At 43.0% G+C, this 24,803-nt stretch overlaps 1 protein-coding gene across 4 annotated transcripts in view; it reads left to right on the top strand.

Moving 5' to 3' along the window:
- HECW1 (HECT, C2 and WW domain containing E3 ubiquitin protein ligase 1) overlaps window positions 1-22,244 on the top strand; it is a 469,612-nt gene extending 447,368 nt beyond the window's left edge. For all 4 annotated transcript variants that reach the window (XM_082691734.1, XM_082691733.1, XM_082691731.1 and 1 more), the window contains 6 exons: window positions 3,071-3,169; window positions 3,749-3,878; window positions 9,085-9,231; window positions 10,407-10,521; window positions 10,914-11,112; window positions 18,374-22,244. In XM_082691734.1, coding sequence (XP_082547860.1) covers window positions 3,071-3,169; window positions 3,749-3,878; window positions 9,085-9,231; window positions 10,407-10,521; window positions 10,914-11,112; window positions 18,374-18,485 — 802 coding nt within the window. In that variant the 3' untranslated portion in view covers window positions 18,486-22,244. The remainder of the gene's footprint in view (window positions 1-3,070; window positions 3,170-3,748; window positions 3,879-9,084; window positions 9,232-10,406; window positions 10,522-10,913; window positions 11,113-18,373) is intronic.
- Window positions 22,245-24,803: the final 2,559 nt, after the last annotated feature.

The raw sequence follows: 24,803 nt of genomic DNA, 5'->3' as shown, positions 1-24,803 counted from the left end.
ACAAGTTGGTGTTGGAAGTCAACATAAAATAAGACAATAATATCATGTAAAAACTGCCGTTTTCCAGAAGAGGAAACAGAGAGCAGGTAGTTAAGTCCTTGCAGGAGATCACACACCAGGCTGCCTGGCCCCTGGACCAGAGGATTAACTTCTCTATTGTTTGGCTCCTCCAAAGGGACACAGAGGGAAAGTCCTGACAGATACGCATCTGTGTCTTCACCATACCACTTGCTTGGGGCTAAATATTGGCCTTCAGTTTCTTAATCTGTGAAATGAAGTTAGAAAAATTGTGAAAATAGAGTTGTTGCAAGGGTTAGGGAGATAATATCAGTAATATGTTACTGATACCAGTAATATGTTCAGTAGGCATTCAGTTAAAGTTATTTCCAACCTGTTTCCAATTTTTCACTCAGAAGTAATTGCAGTCACTGGAGCTCCTGGCACATTGTAAAGGGCAGTGGTAACCAGCATTCTTCTGCGTTTTTACTGTTAATAGGGTGCTGAGATTGACCTTCCTCATTGTGGTAAGAGACCATTCTTCTATTCCTGGTTTACTACAAAGATTTTTGTAGATGACTGAGACCAGAAATGGATGGCAGATGCTATCTGGTAACTTCAGCTTCTAACAACAGCAAAAGCCATACAATTTTTGTCTTTTGATTTCATAATTCATTTTTCTACAGATTTTATTTATTTGAGAGAGAGAAAGAGGGTGAGAGAGAGCATCAGAGGGGAGAAGGTCAGAGGGAGAAGCAGACTCCCTGCAGAGCTGGGAGCCCAATGTGGGACTCCATCCCAGGACTCCTGGATCACGACCTGAGCCGAAGGCAGTGGCTTAACCAAATGAGCCACCCAGGTGCCCCCATAATTCATTTTAACAATATAATTCCAGTGTTGTTAATAGAATACTGAATATTAAACTGTCCTCAGTTTCCTAAAATCAAATATCTTTAATCATTTTGCATTGTTCTGGGAATGGGCTGGTAGGTTCTCATGTTTTAACTATAATTTTTAAAATATATACGTGAAACGTCTTTAGTGTTCTTTCTTTTGCTTTTTTCCAGATTCCATTTTGTGGTGATGGTAGCTCATAATGATGAATTAAGAAGTTTTCTGTCCTTTTCTGATTTCTGGAACTACATAAATAGCAGAAGGGTTTTCTATCTATCCATGGAGGATTTGAAAGAATGTCTTTAAATACGTGTGAGTGCGTGTGTGTGTGTGTGTGTGTGTGTGTGTGTGTGTATCCAGTCCCAGCATCAATTTTGTATATAGTCTTTTCTCCTTAGAATTTTCTAGTTCATACTGTGGTTCTTTGCCTATTTAAGTTTTCTGCTTCTTCCTGAACAGATTTGAATAATTAATAGTCTGTTAGAACATTTACAATTTCCTGGAATATTCCATTTTTTTAAACATTGAGCTGAAAATTGTGTTCTTGTGTAATATTTTCATCTACTCCCTATCTGTGGATACTTACTGCCTGCTGAGATTACAGTTCTTCCTTACCAGGCCTTTGGGGGCCACCTGTCAGTGAAGAGGGTCCTCGGCCAGACACCTGTGTTGATGTTTGCGCTCTTCCTGCTTTGGGTGGTCTCGGTCATCTCCATCTGGACGGTCACAACCCCACCATAACACTATAAGCCTCAGCTGTAAAGCTTAGAGTCCAGTTAGAGTGGGCAAGCCTGTATTGGGATAGAAGTAAGCTGTGTTTGTATATACAGGATTGTGGTCATCATGTTGGGGACTGGTCAGTTTTTAAGCGGGTCAGGAGACAGCCCTGGGACAAAGCACTAGTGGAGCACACTGGCCTCAGGGACTTCAAGACGTCTGATTACCCTGCGAGCTTCCCCATCCACAGTGCCTCTCCGCTGAGGTTCCCTTTACCTCCACTCTCTTCCCAGTCAATCGTACTTGTACGTTGATGTTTGCATGTTATCTCCTGCGAAAAGAATTGACCACTTGAAATATGCCAGTATGAAGTGTTATTTAGAATTATGCTCATTCTATGGGATCAGAGGATGTATTCATTGTAACAATGTTTATAGTAGTTGTAGGGTAGAAAATCTTCTGAGTCTGAAAAAAGTCTCATGAAAGGTAGTGGAGGTGGGTTAGTTGAAAATTCCAACTGGGGGGATCTGAAAAAAAAGTCACAGCAGAGTCTACAGTTAGGTGAAAGTCTGCTTAGATGGAAAGAGACCAGGGAGACCCCAAGTCTCGGAGTCAGGAGCCAGAGATGGGCAAGGCCCACATGCTGAGGAAACTGTGTGCTAGACCAAGCAGACGAGCTTCTGGTTTAGGAGCAGGGCAACCGTGGGTTCAAGCTCCAGCAATCAGCCAAGCAGGTTATTAGCGAAAATTCTAGAATATTAGTAAAAAATCCCAGGATTTTCCCCGATAAGGATTTAAATCATTAAAGGCCCATGTATCTGGAGGTAGCCAGACCTACAGGACCAGTTCTTCCCCGCGGAGACCTGTTCTTTGCTTGTGTGTGGCAATAGTAAATAGCCGTGTAGGCTCAGCTTATGCTTACCACAGCAGGATTCCACGGAACTCTTCCTCCTGACTCTGAGCACAGCTGCCATGAAGGACTCATACTCAAGTCTTCTACCTCCTGGAGTGTATTGGGCACACATTAGACCTTCAGGCGATATCTCTGGAATCTTGAATGGATAAGGAGACATGGTCCAGAAAGCTTTCTATGTCCTTGGGTTCCGGTCCTCCTCAGGTTCAGTGTGGACTGTTTATCTGGGCTTCCAGACTTCCCCTTTACCAGTGCATTTCTTCTCTTGTGTCCTTATACTGTCAGCTCTGAGAAGAGGACTCCAGCAGAAGGACTGTCTTCTGGTCCTTGGGGGAGAGGAAAGTTCCTTTAGTACATACCAAGCACGCAGGTGTGGTTTACAGTAAAGCGTAAGAAGGAGGAGAATGGGCACTTCCCTTGTGTCATCAATTGGCAAATTCTGTAAACAGATACTGTCAAGAAACACATCAAATACAAGTACAAGTTAAATTTTTTAACAATGTGAATTTCCACCTGCCCTTCAATTTTTCTGCCTTGTCTGTGTTTCAGGTTTAGGTTTAGTGGTCGTATCCTAGGCCTGGCTTTGATCCATCAGTACCTTCTTGATGCCTTCTTCACAAGGCCCTTCTACAAGGCACTTCTGAGACTGTAAGTGTATTACTGTAGGCCGTGGTCCACACACAAAGGCCTGGTCTCCCTGGTACCTCGGACTCTGTCCCTGGTTTACCCTAACCATTCCTGTTCGTTGACTTTTCTGAGTGCTTAGACATCACATAAACTTTTTAATACAATATAAGGGCATTTGGAGTTTTTATGTAAGCATAGGAGAAGACTATTAAAACTTCATATAATGGAATGAATCAGTTTATATAAATAATTACAGTCATATTGCAAACTTTGCATTACATTAAGTAGAATTAATCTGTCTAAAACTTCGTTGTTTTAAAATATTTTTTAAAAAAACATTTCTCCAGTTGCCATCAAGAATCCATGAGTTAATAATCATCCCATGTTTTTTACTGGAATAATTGCATTCAATTTCACAATTGAATTTCAGATTTCAATTTGAAAAACAAATTTTCAAAAACAAGCACTGAATGCACTGAAAAGACTCCTCAGTATATTCCAGAGTATCAAATTGTTGGAATCAGTCTGTGTTGTTTTAGCCAGGCTGGGCATCTGTTCGGTTAACAAACTGGTTACGTTTTACCCTTGGAATGCATCCAGGCCCTGTGATCTGAGCGACCTGGAATATCTGGATGAGGAGTTCCACCAGAGTTTGCAGTGGATGAAGGACAACAATATCACAGATATCCTAGACCTCACGTTCACTGTTAACGAAGAAGTTTTTGGACAGGTTTGTGAGATGCGGGGCTTGGAAAGAGCATTTGTTTTTACTGTTGAACATTCACATGACACAAAGTTTACCACCTTAATTGTTTTTAACTCTGTAGTCCAGCATTGTTGAATATAGTCACACTGCTGTACAATCTCTAGGACTCGTTTATTTTGCACAACTGGAACTATAGCCATTAAATAATAATTCCTCATATTTCCTTCTCCCCAGTCCCTGGCAACAGCCATTCTACTTTCTCTTTCCGTGAATTCGGCTGCTCTAGATACCTCATACAGGATTTGTCTTTTTGTGACTGCCTTATTTCACTTAACACATTGTCCTCAAGATTTGCCTACATTATAGCACATGATAGGATTTCCTTATTTTTTAGGGCTGAATAGTATTCCACCGTGTGTATGTGTGTGTGTGTGTGTGTGTGTGTGTGTGTGTGACATTTATTTATTTATTTATATAAAAAATTAATTTACCCATTCACCTATTGATGAACGCTTTGGTTTCTTCCACATTTTGGCTATTGTAAATAATGCTGCTGTGTACATAGGTGTACGTTTTATCTGTTCAAGCCCTTGCTTTTCATTCTTTTGTTTTTAATCTAGAAAAGAAAGAATCTCATTCATTTAAAATATAATTCATTGAGGACTACTTTCTTTAGTAAAGCTGCCCATGTCTTCTTCCTTCTTTTCCTTTTCATGACGTGGATCTACTTTATAGATATTTTGACAATCAAAGTGATAATGGATTAGAAAACATTTTTATGAAATGCGAAATACATTTGGAAGGTATTTATGTGATCTGTGCCACTACAAAATACTTCTTTTTATCACTAACATCTAGATATTTGCTCCTCCAAAATGCATGTATATAAATATTATTTAATAAGATAAAGCTTCTTATTTTTTCCATCAGTATTTATATATTTTTTAATCTTCTGGGTTATAGTTTTATCAGGTTAACCATAACCTGAGTCATTTACAAGAGATTTCAAAAGCCTGTGACACGTGATAACTTGTAATGGGTCGTTGTGAGAGTGGAGTTGGTAGGCTTTGGAAGTACCTATGAGCACAAGTATAAGCACAAATATGGGCAGCCTGCTTAGTCCAAGTGTGAGAGGCACCCACTGAACTTGGCGGCACCCATACCATAGTCAAGAATTTTGGACAGGTCCTGGAAGATGTCAACATTCTGTTGAATTTCCTCTGTGTAAACATACCTCTGAAGAATACCCTCTTCCATATTTGAGAATTTTTTTTTCTTTTTACAACTGTAGAGGGCACATTTAAATGTGTTCAAAAATATATGATTTTTTGGGCCCCTGACTGGCTCAGTTGGTAGAGCATGTGACTCTTGATCTTGGAGTTGTAAGTCTGAGCCCCATGTTGGGTGTAGAGATTACTTAGAAATAAAATCTTCCCCCCAAAAACAAAAAGAATATACAGTTCACTGGACTCTCCTGCCATGTACTAGGTGAAAGTATGAAGTACACTTCCCTGTGCATGACTTCTTTTAGCCCATTCTTTACCCTTGTAGTAGAGGGTAAATTTGTAAAATAAGCTCAATCATTTAGCAAGTTTTATTAAGACAATGGAGTAGCCATCTTAAAAAATTTTAAGTTAAAAAAATTTTAAGTTAGATTCCTTTTTTTAAAATTTTATGTTATGTTCGTCACCATACAGTTCATTATTAGTTTTTGATGCAGTGTTCCAAGATTCATTGTTTGCGTATAACACCCAGTGCTCCATGCAATCTCTTCCCTCCTTAATACCCATCACCAGGCTCACCCATCCCCCCATTCCCCTCCCATCTGAAACCCTCAGTTTGTTTCCCAGAGTCCATAGTCTCTCTTGGTTCATCTCCCCCTCTGATTCCCGCCCTCCCTTCATTTTTCCCTTCTTTCTCCTAATGCCCTCCCTGCTATTCCTATGTTCCACATATAAGTGAAACCATATGATAATTGTCTTTCTCTGCTTGACTTATTTCACTCATCTTAATACCCTCCAGTTCCATCTATGTCGATGCAGATGACAGACATTTATCCTTTCTGATGGCTGAGGAATATTCCTTTGTATATATGAACCACATCTTCTTTATCCATTTGTCTGTTGAAGGACATCTCAGCTCCTTCCAGAGTTTGGCTGTTGTGGACATTGCTGCTATGAACATATGAGCATATAGCCCTTCTTTTCTCTTTAAGTTAGATTTCTAACCTAACTCATTATATCACAATAAATACCACCTAGATTAGAAAGCTGACTATTAAAAATAAATAAATAAGAATGATAGAATTTTTATTTTTAGTCTTCCAGTAAGGAATGCTACTATAGATGTGACACAACTTTCAAAGTCATGAAAGAAGAGACTGACATAGTGAGCTAAAATTACTATTTAATTCTGTGTGGCAAAAATACAGCATAAACACAGTAAGAGCGTCATAATATTGAATAGACTAAAGCTAGTCTTTCAACATAGAAAGAGATTCCACAGACCAATAGGCAATGATCAACAAGTAGATCATTAGCAAAACATAAGTGATTCTCAGAAAAGGAAATAATCTCCTTCACAAGTTGTAAAAATGTAAATTAAAGTATAGTGAAATGCCGTTTTCCCTTACACTATTGTCAAGAATCGGAATGGTTAGCAATATTCCATTTGGGAGGTGGTGTAGGGAGCAGACATGGCTGCACAGGAGTGTAGGTGGGAGGGAGTAAGTGGAAGTTTGGTTCACTCCCTGTGAAAGACACCCTTATGATATCTACCCTCATTCTAAATGCACCCGCCCTTCTGGGTATGGTATGTAAGTGATTAATCACTAATTTCTGCACCTGAAACTAGTATTACCTTGTATGTTAACTAACTGGAATTTAAATAAAAAAATTAAAAAAACAAATGCACCTGCCCTTGAGTCAGCACCCATGTCTAGGAGTTTGTCCTACGGATTCACACCTGATTCAAATGAGTAATGTACTAAGATCTTCACCACACCCTTGTTGATAGTTGCAAAAGATCTGAGTACTCTGAATGTCCAGAAATAGAGCACTGGCTAAATAAAGTCTGATACATTCACACAATGGAATAGTGAGCCAGTGGGATGCGGGGCTGAAAAGTGCAAGACATCCCAGCCCATCAGCTTCCTTGTAAATCATAGATCGTGAACGGGATATTGCAACAACAACAACAGAACAGAGTAAGTCAGTTCTGAATTGGTTCATGACAACTGTCAGGATCCATTTTTAAGTGAAAAAAGTATGGTGATGAATAGTGTATAAAATATGCTATTTATGGGGGAAAGGAGATGATTTATACATGTTCCCTGCTATATTGGTCAGTTCTCCCTGGAAGAGAAGTGAGGGCAGTTTTCTCCGGGTAGGAAGACTACATGGCTGGGAGATGAGACGGGAGAGAAGCTTGTTTTTCACTCATGACTTTTTATACCGCTTGAATGTTACTCCCTGGACCCATATTACCTACTCAGAGAAAAATGAAGTAAGCTACACATAACTGAATACACAAAATTAGAGGGAAAAAATAACACTGAAAATACAAAAGCATACTCCTCTTGTGTGTGGGGCACAGGAACAACTCAGAAGTTCACGATGTTTCCAATGAAAAAGAATAAGGATGTGGTGTAGATCTAGAAAAATGTCTCTCTGTGCACAGTGTAAACAGATCTCATTCTTCTTCAAACGAGGTCGCTAAGAACAATGACTTTGGTTCTGGAGAACTGAGTCCTAGCCCTTCTTTTAGCAAGTTATGAGATCCTGAAGAGCAGACGAACAGCTGCCGGTAAAGGACATCATAGGCTTTTCCTGGGTGTGTTAGTTGGGATTAGGGTCAGCTGTCTGTGAGGAAACCCAAAATGACCCTGCTGAAATTAACAGTTTATTTTTCTCTCGCATCCAAGTATAGAGGCAGACAAGCCACGGCTACAGTGCCTACCGTGGGCATCTGCACTCATGGCCCAGCCATCATGGTGGGACCTGAAGCCGCAGGACAAAGGAATGACAGCCCCTCCCTTCAAGGAGGGCCATACAGTACTGCTGCTTATACCGTATCTGCCAAGATTTAGTTACCTGGCACACGTAGCTGCAAGTGGGGTTAGCAATTAGTCTTTAACTGGGCAGCTGAAAATCAGAGGTTCCACGGAATGTGGATACTGAGTAGCAATTAAGATGTTAGAATTAGCCAGTATTTTGTAACTAGCACTAGTCACCTATGTGATAAAAATAAAAATAACCATCAGATTTCTGTGGACTGCTTGTTTAGGTACCTAAGTCAATGAATGCCAAATATACATATCTACATTTCTTAAACCCATGGCTAAATAGAGTTATGCCTCATTTCTTACAGCTTCGAGTGGTGAGCTGAGCCCCTTAAGTGACTGGCAACTCCTTAAAACACCAACACTTTTTTTTAAGATTTTATTTATTGATTTGAGAGAGAGACGATGAGCAGGGGAGAGTCAGAAGGAGAAGCAGACTCCCCACTGAGCAGAGAACCCAATGTGGGGCTTAATCCCGAGACTCCAAGATCATGACCTGAGCTGAAGGCAGCCATTTAACTGACTGAGCCACCCAGGCACCCCAACACTTCCTGATAAAAACGGCTAACATGTTATCTACCCTCTTGCCTTTCAAAAGATAGAACACAGATCATAGCTTTTCTTAACGATTCATTTGTCCTACAAGCACCACTATACAAAGTGGCAAGGTCATTCTCTGTTTCCTTTCTCATGGTCAGTCTGTCATTCTTCAGTCAATATTACACCGGCTATAAAAACCATCTTCCCACCCTCTGCTATTTTCCTGCCAATGACCTGCTCTGGGTGGGGAGGCTGGTGGCTTTTGAGGATGTGATCTAAGTGGGATTTGGGGGAATTGAGTATAAGGACTTTCCAGTCCATCTCTTTCCCTGGGACAACGAGGGGCATTTTCCTTTTATTTGTTATGCCTCTTGAGTTAAGGAAATATGCTTCCCCTTAATAAAACAAACAAAAATGCAGCTTTCCAGCTTCCCGCTCAAACCATCATCTGAAAAGAACCAGAGCTTTTTTTAGTAACTTCCAGAAAAGGAAAAAGACTGAAGGAGGTAATAATGCTGAACCCATGTGAGGAAGACTTTTTATAAATCGTTCGTCCTCCTAGAATTGACATGTGTCACGGCCAGATGAACTGAGGTGATAAGCAACGCCATCTTTCTGTTTGCTCACAAGGTAACGGAGAGGGAGTTAAAATCCGGAGGGGCCAACACCCAGGTGACGGAGAAGAACAAGAAGGAGTACATCGAGAGGATGGTGAAGTGGCGGGTGGAACGTGGTGTGGTACAGCAGACCGAGGCCCTGGTACGGGGCTTCTGTGAGGTGAGGCCCAGGCCCGGCTGAGGAAGACAGGCTGCGGTCAGGGCCCTCCCTCGTCACCAGCACAGCTTGTAGGGGGAAAGAAGAAGAGCCAAGTCAGACAAAGGGCTCGGCTCCAGTCACCACATTGCAAAGAGGACACCCTTGGGACAGAGGACAGAGGGGTCAGAGTTCTCTGGGAGACCTAGCTCTTGTGGTAGGTGAAAAATGCCTTCACAAAAATGGTGTTGCTGTGGCCCCGGTGTGGCAGTTAGGAAAACACTCAGTTTCTCCTGTCAAGGTATGTGCATGCTGTGTGTTTCCTTTCATTCAGTGAAATGAAAACAAGTGACCTGAAGGCATTGGAGGGCACTATCCGTTCCTGCTAGATTTCTTGTGTTATAGTGTCATTTTGTGCCATGACCAAGGTGGTAAGTCAAGAGGACAGGGACAGCTGCCAACTTCCCGTGCACCAAATGTTGATATCCTTAACCTTTTGCAGTTTAGAAACAAGACGCTGTAAATGTTTTCTCGGGGCTCGGGTCTTGGAAGGTTTTCTTTCCCTGCCCGGGATGGAGGACAACATGGCTCACTGGCTTGTCTACCAGGAGCCTGATTGGAGGAGTGGTGACTTGTGTCTGATCTATTTGAAAACAAAGCATAAAATCAGAGCTCAGAGCCCTAGCTAAGGAGGTCCTTCCAGATCTTTGAAGGCAGGAGGAAGGAACTGAAGGGAGAAAGGAAGGGAAATACAGTTGTTTTAATATAGAATGCCCTTTCTAGGAAATAAGTCATAGTTTTATAGGGAAGAGAGGATACCTTGTAAGTGAAATGATCATAGTAGAAGCCCTCAGTTCACTTCAACATGTTGGGGGGACCTTTTGCCTTTAAAATGCAATGATACTTGGCAACTTCAGTGCGACCAGAGAAAGTCAAGTCAGATTTGCTCATGAAAGCAATCTGAGAGGGACTTTCAGAGGTAGTGAAAACCCTGGGGCCTTTTTGGAGTTCCCAGCTCATTGATGGTTGTGTTTCAGAATGTTTAAGTCATGACTTCGAACTTGAACACGAAAGTACATTGGTTTAAAAAAGAATAAAGTTGGAAGTGATGGTCCGTTTCCTAGTGTAAAACCACAGAAGTGATAATAACGACTAGAACTTCAGCGTGGTTGGACCTGAAGCCTAAATGTGTATTTCAGGTTGTAGACTCGAGGCTTGTCTCCGTGTTCGACGCCAGGGAGCTGGAGCTGGTGATAGCTGGCACGGCGGAGATCGACCTGAACGACTGGCGGAATAACACGGAGTACCGGGGAGGTGAGCCGAAGGGCTGGCCCAGATGCAGTTGTCTGTTTTTAAGAAAACGTAGACTGCGGTGAAATTAACGTAGCCACTCCTTGTCTCACGCTCACCAGGCCGGAAAACGGTTGGTGGGGTCCCAGTTGTTCACCTGGGAAGCAGACATCTCTGAGGACATCCCTCAGAGCATAAAATCTTATAAAATGGCCATTTTGTAAATCAGCTTTTGCTATAAAACCTGACCTGGGTGCACAGATTGCCTTTGACCTGTGTGAAGGCTCACGTTAGAGAACCTGGCAGACCGACAGGAGCAGTTCGGTCCTCCTCACCCCTGCGGTACATGTCGCCTCTCTCCCTTCCTCCTCTCCTCTCTGCACATCCTCCCTACCCCCTCCCTCCGCTCCCCTCAGGTTACCACGACGGGCATCTTGTGATCCGCTGGTTCTGGGCCGCCGTGGAGCGCTTCAATAACGAGCAGAGGCTGAGGTTACTTCAGTTCGTCACGGGAACATCGAGTGTGCCCTATGAAGGCTTTGCAGCCCTCCGGGGAAGCAATGGGCTCCGGCGCTTCTGCATAGAGAAGTGGGGGAAGATTACCTCTCTCCCCAGGTAGGCGCTCCTGCCGGCCCTCACGAACCCACCAAAGAGGGCCACACACTTTGATATTGGGGTTTGGGGGATGGTCCTTCGGGATGGAATTCTTTCCTGCGACCCAAGTTACTCTTATATGACTTATTGGCGAAAGGCACCCCTGAGGAGTCTCTGGGAGGTGAATTTAGACCATATTCTTGGTTGTTTTTTGGTTGACTGAGAGCATTTAGGCTGTAGTGTCATGGCCCGTGTGTCTGTTGTGGGAAGCCTTCCCAGCTGTCTGTAGCCCAGTTTAACTTGAGGAGGAATGTCTCAGCAAGTAAGGGAGGGAGGAGAGGCTGGAAGCCCAAAAGAAGCCTTCCAGCTCTGTATCTGTCCTTCTCCGGCACATGACTTGTACTCGGAAGGATGGTTATGCTCGTACGTGTCACGTTTTTCCTACTGTGTTTTGAAACATGAGAGGACAAGACCATGTTTATCTCGAGTCTCTGTAGTGACTTCAGTATAGCAAGCTGTCAAGGAGATGATGGTGAGATAAACGCACTAAGGGAGACACTAGGGATCCAGGCAATGTAACAGAAGGAATTCCCTCCACCACGAGTTCTAACACTTCCTGGATCCTTCCTCGACCACCTTGAGCAGTCTTTTCCTGCTCAGTGAAATAAAAGGGCACCTCTGCATAGGTACCACAGTAATAAATACTGTTCAACGACAGAAGAAAAGACTGATCCATATTATTTGCTTCTACTGTGATATTTTCTGATTATAAAAGATGGTCCACATTTAATTCAGCTCTTTCCACATGGCCTCCTGGACACTACTGCTAAATCCTAGTGGAAGGATCTACTGAACTATGATTGGCATCCAGACCTCCCAGACCTTCCCATGTCCTGAAGACTCATCAGCTGATGTCAGTGAGTGTCAGGAGGCCCAGGAAACAGAGTACATGCCCACCTGGTCAATGACAGCCTACCATCTTGGCACGGTTTCCAGCCCTGGCTTCATGCACTTGTTCAGCAGACCCTTGGTGCTCATTCGCATGGGTCTGCTGAGAGCTGAGCATACTGAATTAAATCTGGCAAGAAAATAAGGCATAAAAAGGCAAGGTTTCCATTTATGTAGTTTAATGACAGATTCGGTAGATGAGGTTATTTGGAAACAATCTGTTTTTAGAGGAATTGGTTTGCCTCACTATTTAATGATAGCACACGCCCCCCCCCCCCGCCCCACCAGCATCGTGTGTACCCTGAAGAGTGGCTAAGACACAACCGTCTACCTTCCCAGAAGAGCTCATAGTCTAGGAAGGAGCACAGCCCAGTAATAGTAAGTTACAACACGAAGTGGAATCGGAGAAGCACTGAGAAGGAGGGTAAATGGAAGGTACCGGGAAGGTCTGTAATGTAGAATACAGACCAAATCCCGATTGAGTTGGGAAGGGGACATGCCACAAGAAGATGGCACTTTGGTGAGCACTGAGGGGGCAATAAATGAGTAGAGCAGAGTTCCAAGCTGAAGCAGGAAGGATCGCTGAACCAGCGTGGAGGTCAAGATATCCAAAGTGATGCTCACAAGGGATGTGATTGAGAAAGATAGTTTGGTGGGTCACAGGGAGAGGGCTGGGCTGAGGAGTCTCTGTTTTACTCTTTAGGAAAGGGGATAGGAATTGCTTTTGTCATTTGGAGGTCACAGATTGAGTCTAAATACATATTTTCTTTGAGAAGCTTTGAAATATACATTAATACTATTAACCTACACAAGGAGGCTGTAAGATGGACATCGGGCTTATCATCGAGCTATTCACATCCAGGCCAAGGCATGCCTGAAAAAGCTGCCGTTCTGCAAACTGCAGAGAGAATTCCTTGGGGAGACAGAGACTTTACCTTGGGCCAAGAGGGTCCCAAGAAGCAAGTGCTGAGATGCCTCAGGGAGGACAGTAAAAATGACCCCCTGGATAGTAACCCCTAACTAGTCTTCCCTGTACATTTTCTGAAGATCCAAGAACCGAAAAAGCTCACCAATGTGTTCAAAGAAAGAAATAACTTCTGACTTCCAAGAACAGTAGTTTGGGTAGACTAGCCAGACCACATGGTAGATGGCAAGAAGCCCAGAGCTAGCAGAGCACCAGGCACAGGACAACCCGGGACTTCCCAGGGAACAGAAGCCCAACGCACACTGCCCAGACTGGGAGGAAAGGTGGTCTGAAACTACATTGTTCTCAGATTTTCCCCCCATAGAGAGGCAGCTGGCTTCCCAGACCAGAGTGCCAAATAGCGTCACAACCAAACCCAAATCATAGCCCAGGCTAAATAAAACCTTCACATCAATTTGAGTCCTTGCCTCCTAAAAACTGTAGGAGGGTTAGGAAGGAGGACTATGAGAGCAGTGGTTTCCAGGGAGTCATTTTACAGTGTCTGGTGAAGAAACTTCCATACCAGATGGGCGGGATAGTCACTGGGGTTGAGGTCAAGGAGCTGGCAGGTTAGGGCATTGAACAGGCTGGTCACCATGTGGACTCAGGTACCACATAGTCTGGCGGGAAAACTTGAAATGGGAAGGATTTAACCAAAGAACCAGAGGTTTTAATAAATATAATTAGCTGGCAGGTCAGAAGGTATGGAAGATAGTCCAAGATCACTGATTTTCAAACTTTTTAACCACAGGCCACAGAGAGAAATACCTTTTTTACATAACATTACAACCCAGTCTGTGCATATTTGCTTTGTGTATGTGTGTGTGTGTGTCTGACATACAAGTTCCTCAAGATGACACTTTACCTTCTTGCCGGCAGATAACATGCTGTATCTTCTAATCTATCCTGTTGAATTGAAATAAAATGCAAGATAAAACCTGTAGTTAGGGCACCTGGGTGGCTCAGTGGGTTAAGCCTCTGCCTTCAGCTCAGGTCATGATCCCAGGGTCCTGGGATGGAGCCCTGTATCAGGCTCTCCGCTCAACGGGGAGCCTGCTTCCCCCTCCCCCTCTGCCTGCCTCTCTGCCTACTTGTGACTCTCTCTGTGTGTGTGAAATAAATAAATAAAATCTTAAAAAAAAAAAACAACCTGTAGTTATGGGGGGGGCGGAATCTAAGAGAGTCAAAGGAACAGAATTTTTTGAACATTTGATTCCCTTCTTTTTAAATTTATTTATTCATATTTATTGAAGTGTACTTGACACAGCGTGTTCCATTAGTTTCAGGTGTAAGCATTGTGTACACGTCTGTAAGTTATGCTGTGCTCACCGTGAGTGTGGCTACCCTCTGTCACCTTACAACAGTATGACGATGCCATTGACTGAATTCCCTGGATCGTGCCTTTTATTATTGTGACATTTCCATTCCATAACTGGAGGTCTGTACCTCCTGCTCCCCTCTCCGCATCTTCCCCATCCTCCCACCCCCGTGCCTCTGGCCACCACCAGCTTATTTTCTGTATTTATGAGTCTGTTTCTGCTTTTTCTTTGTTACTTTGTTTTCTAGATTACATGTTTATGTGAAACCATTTAGGATTTGTCTTTCTTGGTCTGGCTTTATTTCACTTAACAGAATACCCTCCAGGTCCATCCCTGGTGTCACAAATGGCAAGATCTCATCCTTTGTCTATGGCTGAGTAAAAAGAACAGAAATTTTTGATTGAGGATTTGAAATAACAATCTAGAATTGGCAGTGGGGAGTGAGCAGGGCTCACCCACATCCCAGAATGTGGCAGAGTGATGATCGTGGGCCGTCTCCCTCAGGAGCACTGGGAAGCGATGCTAGGACTTGTAAGTCATGTCCAGAAAGGAAGAGTGGGAGAGTTTCCTTACTATGGAGCAAGGACTGGGGAGGCGCCAAAGAAAGGAAAAGCAGGGAAGTTAGAGTAGACGCTGCACAAGACAGCATGGAGATGGAATAAAGGAGAGGAGACAAACTTCAGGGTTTACATTTGGAGTAGGGACCAGGGATTGCAGAACTGTGGGTCAGGGGCAGATTAGCATAAAAGTTGCAAATGGAATTCTAACCACAGGCTTCACTGAGCACAAGCACGGGGGAGAGGGAGGCCTGGTTAAGGTGGGCCAGGATGGCTCTCAAGCCAGCTAGGAGATGTAATTTTGTCCCCCTACAGGACATTCAGCAAAGTCTGGAGACATTTCTGGTTGTAGGGGGAGGTGCTACTGGCATCTGGCAAGTAGAGGCCAAAGATCTTTCTAAGCATTTTCTGGTTCACTGGACAGCCCCTCCCAACAGAGTATTCGTTTAAAATGTTAGTGGTGCCAAGCTGAGAAACCCTGCTCTGCGGACCATAAGGCTTCAGGGAGCCATTGGGAGTTCAGAAAAGAAATTGCCAACCACTGAAAAACCAGAGAAGCCAAGGGGAGAGAGATGTTCAAGAAGGCTCTTATAGAGCCTGAAGAAGTGAGGGTAGAGAAATGGGTCCCTGGATTGGGGACCAAGAGGTTCTCAAAGAGGATGAGAAAGAGTGGGTTCAGTAGTGGCAAGAGTGAGAAGCATCACAGAGTGAGGCTGTGGTTGGGTGGGGAAGAAGACGGCACGTAGGAAGACCGGACTTGGAACACTGGCCTCACAGCTTGCTGAACAAGCAGCCGCGGGGGCCAGGGATTTGCCTGATGTTAGTAGTGTTTGCTTTTGACCAGCCTCAAAGTGGTCTCTTCGGGGGAGAAGCATACTGTCCTTGGCCTTGGTTACCATCTTCATCAGTAACTTGAAAAAAAGAAATAGAGGCGATCAGTAGTGCAGATGATACAAATTAAAGGGCAAATAATACAGTGATTGACACAATTTAAATCCTGAATTAACCGCAAAATGCTGGAATACTAGATTAACACCAACCGAGTGAAAATTGACCTGGCAGGATTGGAAAGATCCGTGTGGAGTTCCAAAATAGCAACCGAACAAATGGGAAATCCGGGTGACTCATCTGCCAGGAGTTCATGTGCGGAAGGCCGAGGGGCTTGAGTCCCCACTGGTGCGACATGCTTCCTGCAGTCATCCGCAGTTGTGGCCACATTGAGAGAACCTTGTGTCTAAATGATGAATCACGGATTATAAGAGGCATTTACGTGTATTCTAACATTGCTCCTCACAACAGACCCCCGAGGCACACAGAACATGTTATTATCCCCATTTCACAAGGGAGAAGACTGAGGCTCAGAAAGACTAATTGACTTTCCCAAGGGGATAAAGCTAATAAGCGGCTAGACTGCAGTCGAAAGAGACGTCTTCCAGCCCTGGTTTTGGCTTTCCCCAGCACCCCAATGCACCCCAGAGCATGGGGCCCAGTGCCCAGGGGGGAAAGTGAGCAGGAGCTCTGAGCGGGCAGAACCACTCCAGGAGGACGGCGAGCATCTAAGAATGCGAACCTGAACCGTGACTGGATTGTGTATGTTCATCCTAGTTCACAAACTAGAATCTGTTTAAGAGTGTTAACCAAAGCTGGTCATAAAAACAGTAAAAGCCATTCAGAGAAACTCTGGGTGTTCACACAAGGTCTTAAAGAGTACCATTTGCTAATGCTTTCAGATTATTCCCAGAAATTACCTTATATAGAATTCATTTGGTTTGCAAATAGGGATTTTTTTGCTGTAACATTTCCACTGATGAGTGCCACTTAAAAAAAAAAAAAAAAACCAAGATGATGATGTCTGCTCACATCTCACACCTCACTAGTTCAGCTAGGTTCAAAAGCATACCTGGGATGTTCCTGCCCCACTTAACATAGCTAGCCAGAGCCCAAAGTAGTTTTAATCTTTCTAAACATAGAGAAGCCACTGACATTGTCATCCTGCTCATTTTCCTGAGTGCTTTTTCACTTTTACTCAAATGAGTTTAGGTAAAATATTTTAATTATTCTCTTGTGAAGTCAACCTAGGCCTACTGAAATATTAGATCATAATCTGAGACCTCTACTAATCTTGGTCTGTTTTTATGCTTCTTCCCAGTTCAAGTCCTTGAGGCCTAAGGCCAGATGCACTACTATCCTCTACTCACCATTGGCGCTTGTGAGGGGAGGAGTTTGGGGGGTAGTTTCTCAAGGACAGTGAGGGAGCTATGACCAGGCAAAGGAGGAATGGATGTTGAGAGACAAACACAACAGTCTCCTTCCCCTGAGCCTCCATCAGGAACTCTGAAAACAAAGGTATAAACAATACACAACTTCCATGGGGATCTTGTAATTAGAAGAATTCCATATCCCAAATGAAATTCAGATGAAGGGAGAATGGTCTCTTCAGTTAGAGTTTTGTTTATTTGTTTATATATATATAGTTGTGATATGTTATCTTCTTCTCTTTTATTTTTTATTATTTTATTTCATTTCCTCTAAATGTGCCCCTTTTTGTGCTGGTTGGCTTCTCAAAACACCGCTGCAACACACCGCCCCTTCGAGGGAGCAAAAGGCATTCAGTTAACCGAGCGGCACCCACCCACCTTCCTCCCTACCTAATGCAGGCCATGGCCTCAACCAGAGAGTCCATGAAAACAGAGCCCATCTGACAGGGAGAAACTAGTCAGGTGACTTGAAGTTCCACAGGAGGCACCTGTTGTGGTCTCTTGGGCTCTCCAGTGAACCCCATACAGATGACACAGGATCTGGTCCTGGTGGGGGAAACCATTCCTTGTCCAAACCAGGTGCTGTCGTGCATGGGCCCCGAGGATGAATATAGGATAGGACAAGTAAGGCAGAACCCAGGGCGCGGGCATGATCCGGGCAACCAGGAAAGACTAGTCCATGAGCTCAGCTGTCCTTGGAAATCCACGTGCCCGTGTCAGGTTAGCTGTGTCGCACTGCAAGTGGGGGAGTCTGACCGTCTCCAGGGCTCACCAGACTTGATGGAGCTTTGGATGTCAAGACTCCAGGGCATCTCGTGGCAGCCGTGCACTGATGCATGTAGTTTACTGTGGCCCAGAAATCAGAGCTGGACAAGGAGACGTGGAACTGTGATCCTCTAATAACGATCATGCTTCGGCCGCCTTCACTGGTCACATGCAAGTTCACTGCTCAGACGCAGAATAGAGCAGACCCACAGAGAAGCTGACCGATCCTCTAGTACAGCCCTGCATTAGTATGGTTTGCTTATGAAGGCAAACCGTCTGTTACCATTACTCTCCTCCCTCAACTGGTTTATGTGTGTCTGGAAGGCTGTTGTTCTTTGTTGCAAGATTAAAACTAGTTACTTCATGGTGGTCCGAAATCGTGGTTGCGCTCACTTTGTACTCCCGTTTGCTTCATAGCTTCTGATCACAGATACATGCAAACGCCTTCACCAATCTTTTTTCCCCATTCAGGGCACACACGTGCTTCAACCGACTGGATCTTCCACCGTATCCCTCATACTCCATGTTGTATGAAAAGGTGCTCACGGCAGTAGAAGAAACCAGCACCTTTGGACTTGAATGAGGACCTGGAAACTCACCTGACATTTTCCTGGGATGATCCCCGTGCCCTTTCCCTAAATCAACTCTCCTTTGATTTTTGGTATCCCATGATTTTTATTTTCAGACCAAATCAGGATTGACAAAAGCTGTGCATGAAGAACTGCCTTCTTCTGAGATCCAACCTTCAGGCTTATCTCCTCTATTCTCGATGAACTGCTAGCCTGTATGCAATATTAAACAGCAGCCATCTCAAGGTCTGTGTGTATCTCCACATACCTCCATTACTAACAGTGAAATAGGAATGCAAACTATGCTACACTTGACCAAATGGTAATCAAAGTTTACTTCCATTTATATAATTTTAGGGAAATTTGAGCATTAAGCATTCCGAGCTTTTATACGCCCATGTCTTCTTCTGAGCAGAGCCACCATTTTTTTATAATTTCTAACAACCAACTCCAGGTCTAGGAGCCAATCAACAATTTCTTTTCCTCCCACTCTCCTTTTGCCCCGCGCATACCATCCATCCAGAAACAGCAGTGGCAAAGCTGAAATTTTTATACGTTCAACTCATGAGTCCTGTGTGGCATCAGTCCCATCAGCTGGAACTGGCCTTAGACATATGGTGCAAATACCACACTTTCCAACAAGTAACAACAATGGGAAAAACGCCCCCTGCTGATGCAACATAGTGTATCTCGTTGGTTGTGGGGATTGTGGCTTAGCCTGAGTTTAGAGAAGTCTAGGAGGGGCACAGCCCCCGTGAACACTCACCACCAAGAAGCAGAAGCTTGTGCACATGAAGGAGATCTCATTATGTAGCCTGAAGCCTGAGGCTTCCACCCCCATGGTGATGTGCAGTAGAACGTGACAGAGCGAGCAGGAGAGAGGGAAGAAGGCCACGTTAGGTTGGTTTGAATACCGGGGTTCTATTCTGTTTTCCTTTGCTTTGCTCTGTTTGGTCAAGCTATGGTTCTCCTTTGCAAAGGGAAAAGAAAATGTAAAGATCATCTCATGGCTTTTGTTAAAGGGAAATGGCAAACGGACTTTTGTTTTAACTTTGATGTTGTTATTTTCATGCTGCTTTTTTTTTTTTAACTTTTCTTTGCTGTGGTGTTCGAATTCCTTCACATCTGATTGTCCACGGGGACACGTTAAACGAGAAGCTGCAGAGAGTGATGGTGCTTGTTCGGGGTCAAGGGCAATATAATATTCCTCCTTCGTCCACAGCAATCCTCCTGGAGCGGACACCTAACACCCCAAAGGCATGTAGTTTTGTCAAAATAAATATCCAGTTTCTTTCACCGCTCAGTGAGGAGATAGCTCAGAAAACTCCAGTGTTTTCAGAAAAACAGTTGCCGGCTCCAGAGACAGACTAACCTCTTGATTACATTTGGAATAAGCCTAAACTTAATGGTCATTTCTATTTTTCTAACCTTGTTATCCGTGTTGTCTGAAATATGTCATAAGTGAACGTGTTTTTCTTCACTGGGAAAAGAAGAGCTAAAGGCCCCTCCCCCACTGTTGAGATGTCACATTGTTACTTCTAATATATTAAACAAGGGAGAAGTGTGAGAAATGAAATGTAAGACAGAGTTAATCCCACAGGAAGCCATGCCTTGTGCTCATGGTATCAGTGTGTGTCCAGGCACTACATTATGTTTCCTGGGCTCCAAAAGGAAACTTCTTTTAGTAAGAATTCTTTATAATGCACCCCTGGCTGCTGTGTATCTATAGTCAATCAGGAAATAATATGTTACAGAAGTTGAGCTTTCTGTTGTTGTCTGAAAAGAATATTTACCAAGATAAGATGGAATGTGTAAGTCACATAACATAAATTTGAGGGATCTATAAAATTCAGTACACATTTCCGTATCTGAAAAGTTATGGGTTCCAAGGGAGCTATTATTTATAGAATAATGCACATCATCTCACCATTTTACCTCTTTGAACAGCATCTCTAGTATAGGGGGCATCTTTCATTTTTAGAACTTGGTTTTATCCATGTGTAAATACTCTTAATTCAATCACTTGATTCCTTTTTTAGTACTTACCTTATTTGTTAGGCATTGGCAAGGGAGGAAGGTGTTCAAAAGACGGAACAGGCTCCTGGGGAGCTTTGCAATTTACACAAATATCTAATTAACATATTAATTAGATTACTTGATACCCATTCTACCCATACACAGAAGGAACGAGGTATCCTAGGAAATATACAGAGGTAGATATCTTGGACATGAATGGTTTTTCAACTAAGTTTTCCTTCTTCCTGTTCCCCCTCCTCCCACCGGATGCCCTGACTCTAAATGTATCCCACAAAGCTTTGCAGGATCAGTATTTCGTAAAAATATAAAATTCCAAGAAGAAGTACCGATGTCAAAGTCAGCTGAAAGGATGCAAAGTTTGCTTAACAGGGTCCCAGATTCTGTGACAGCCTTGCGTAGAATCCTGAAGGAAGGTAAACAAAGAGAAAAGCAGTACATACAGTTGTTATGGAAATATCCCATGATTTCTCTATGTTCCAAGTGATGCTTCTTTAGCTATTACTCACTAATATATGAGGCTAGAATACATGAAAATCGTGTGTGTCTAATTATGCCATTAATTCCACCAGCTGGAGGTGTGAGCCTCCCCCAATCATATGACACAACCAGCGAGGCAGATCTGTTTTGTTACCACTATATTTTCTTTTTTCATTTAAAGTATGAGTTTTCTCCATGGAGACATATAATAATATCAATCACTTAACAAACCACCATTCCCCTAAAACACGACCTTTTAGAGCTAGTTCTGGTAAGAGTGTATTAAGCTTAATTGGGGAACAAACAACAATTAATAAGAGAAAACATACATTTCAAGTAGAAAAATACTTGTAAAATGCTATGAAGTATTATAATTTCATGGATAGGACATTTTATTGTATCATACAAAGACAGAAACTGCCTCTGCTGGGTCAGGAGTTCTTCATAGCTTCCTGTGTATGGAAGTTGGCAGCAGTTATGAGAACTTTTTTTACTACCATCGTAGCACAATTGTTTAAAGGGCAATGAGGAAATTGAGAAAAAGAGAAAAGGGATCCTTTGGCAGATTTTTAAATCTTTTTTCTCTTTTAATACATGACCATATGTCTATTAATGGTAAGTATCTTTGTGTGGCAAGTTGATAAGCCAGAATTTCCAGAACAATTCTAATGTTCCAACTATGATATTTGTCAGTCCATGTGTCAAACCATGTGTCCAAAATTTGGGTTCAAAAAATTTCTCAGTTGCCACAAATGTTTTCCCAGTCAAGATGAAACACTTTCAAATGAAAGTAGTTAGAACTTTACATAAAAAATGTGGTGCTTTATTATTATTATTATTATTATTATTATTATTATTATTATGTACTTCAGTGTCCAGTATTAAAACTACTGCAATACTATATCATAAAAATCTGGGATGGATATTCTACCCATCATACGGTTGAAAAGAGAAAATGTTATTTTCCTGTTAGTGACATGTAGTCCCTTTGTTCTCGTAGAAAAAAAGGTGCCTAGAGGTAGTGTATAGAGTAAATCTTGTTCCATTAGCCTACTTCCTGCAGCTTCCAACTTACCTAAGGAAATGTCTATAACGGTTTTGTTCAAAGTCTTTGTTCTAGTCAGTAGCAGGAGAAGTCCACAGAGTTGGGCTGCTTTTGCTTCCATCAACAAGAAAAATGTCACGTGATACTCAGGCCGAGCTTTCTCTTCCATCATACCACCTTCAAGGAATGTCAATAAACTCACTTTGGTATGGCATCGTGTGTCCTCCTTATTGCAAGTAGAAGTCTAGGGCAACGCGTAACAGCTTGTGTCATGCCCACGCTCTCACTGGATGTAAGCAGTAAAACAGCACGGAAGGCAGTCAGCTGCTGGGATAAACCATCCCTGGAAAAATTATTTACCAAAAGAGCAGAGTACGTGTTCACAAATCCATGAATAATGGAACAGGTTTTGTAACGAGTTCCTTCTGTATGCCTGTTAGGACAGCACACAAGCCACGTGGGCTGTGCCTGTGAGTGTCCTTCATGTTGAACCAGGCACACATGTTTATTACATCCCTACCTGTCGAGATGCTTCCACAAAGACTCCAGGCTACAGCCCAACACCTAGGGTGACCCCCCAGAAAAGAGCAGTAGGCAAAAATGTTGTGTCCAGTGGCTCGTACCGGAGCTCCCAATATCATCATGGTCTTGGGAGTCTGTAAAAGACAAACTGTGTGGCTGTCACTGGGCAGTCAGAAGCTGAGTTATTCTTTGAGGAGGAAAAAAATATCAGATAGTGTGGGTAGGACTGAGAGACCAAAAGTCCTGAGAAGCCTCAATATTGCACTTTTATGCACATTCTGGGTTACTTTAGATTCATTCTAACTGAAAATAATTTTTCTCTTAAGGCATAAGAAAAAAATTAGCCTAAACCATAATTTGCAGACAGTAGATGATATTATTTGATATTTTAATCTGATCATTATTCTGAAATCAAGATTAGATTTCAGATCTCCCCAGTTCTGTGGCCATGCTTTTCCAACACAGTGCTGACAACTGTGGGAGGAAAAAAAAAAGGCACATGTGTCTTAAAGCCCAGACACAATTTAGGTATGTTTGTAGAGGACAGTTCTCTAACAATTAATGAAGAGAAAGTGATGGAAGCTCAGGCTAACCTTTATCACTGCTGCAGAAATCATTACAATTTTGGCTAAGGAGAGACACTTGGATACTCCTGTCTGACGAATTTTCTCTTGGAGGTAAAGAATCTGGGGGCCAGGAGAGATGATTTGCTCAAGGCCACCAGGCTTTATCTTGAGGGCTAAAGGTATGTCCTGTCGCAAAAAATCCCTTGGGGTCCTGAGCTCCTGGACCTGGTATAACCATGAAGAAATTGGCCAGGAGGGTGGGAGAGGGAGGCAATTATCCATCTGGCGAGCCATGGGGTATGGCCAGGAATCCAGTCAGGGTGAACTCACCAAAGAAGGATATGGGCTGCCTACGGCTACAGACCCTCCACATGACTTTGCTGGGGCTGCTGTAACAAAGAACCACAAACTGGCTTAACCCGGCCTGAAAGTCTAAGATCAAGGTGATGGTGGAGTTGACTCCCTCTGAGAGAGGATCTGTTCTATCCCGCTCTCCTAGCTTGCAGGGATTTGCTGGCCGTCCTTGGCCTTCCTAGGCTTAGAGACCCCAGCCTTCATTTTCGTGTGACATTGTGTGTGTGTGTGTTTGTGTATGTGTGTGTGTGTGTGTGTGTGTGTGTGTGTGTGTGTCCAAATTTCTCCTTTTTATAAGGACAGCAAGTCATAGTGGATTAGGGCCCGCTCTATGGCCTCATTTTAACTTGGTTACCTCTGTAAAGACCCTAACTTCAAATAAGTCCATGTTCTGAGGTACTGGGAGTTAGGACTCCAAAGTATTATTTATGGGGGACACAATCCAATCCCATGCTGTCCTCCTTCCTGCCACATGTCATCAGCCCCGACAGTAATAGTAATAATAATAAAAGCTAACTTATATTTAGAACCACACTGTTCACCAGGCTCTTTTATTGCTTTTACAAAAATCACAGAAGGAATAAAAAAACATTGCCTGTAAGTTTACTGCTTTTTAAAATAGTTTACTATATAAATCAATAATTAATATTGTGGCATCTATTTTTTTTTAAAGATTTTATTTATTTATTTGACAGAGATCACAAGTAGGCAGAGAGGGAAGCAGAGAGAGAGAGAGAGAGAGAGAGAGGAAAGCAGGCTCCCTGCTGAGCAGACAGCCCGATTCGGAATTCGATCCCAGGACCTCAGGATCATGACCTGAGCTGAAGGCAGAGGTTTTAAACCACTGAGCCACCCAGGTGCCCCTGTGGCATCTATTTAATCAGTGGATTAATGAAAATGACTGTGATCACAAATTTTTTTGCTACTTAAGAACTAATCTGTGCTTTTCATGTATAACCCTATGAGATAACTTATATCCCTATCTTAAGCTGAAAAAACCTAAAACATAGAGAAGCCAATTAATTTGCCCAAAGCAAATGATATAGCCAAGATCTGAATGAGAGGCTGGGCTCCTTCCAGAGGCCAGACACTCAACCACCACCACACACTACCTTCCTTGAATTAACCATTTATTGAATACTGTCCTGGGTACAGGGAAAATGGTAATATTTGCCTCAAGGAGTTCATGGTCTAGCAATACGCAATTCATTCTTCTGCTTCATGTGAGATTTGACCCCTGTTTTTTGATATGAAAAGTCCCTCCCGCTGCAACCTCACCACAGCTCTTTACCCACATGAGTAAGGTATGATGTCATTTAAAAAACAATAAT

Source organism: Mustela nivalis, assembly GCF_964662115.1.
Source record: "Mustela nivalis genome assembly, chromosome: 12".
Taxonomy (NCBI): Eukaryota; Metazoa; Chordata; class Mammalia; order Carnivora; family Mustelidae; genus Mustela; species Mustela nivalis.
Note: the sequence above shows the minus strand (reverse complement) of the source record. Positions and strands in the feature narration are given on the sequence as shown.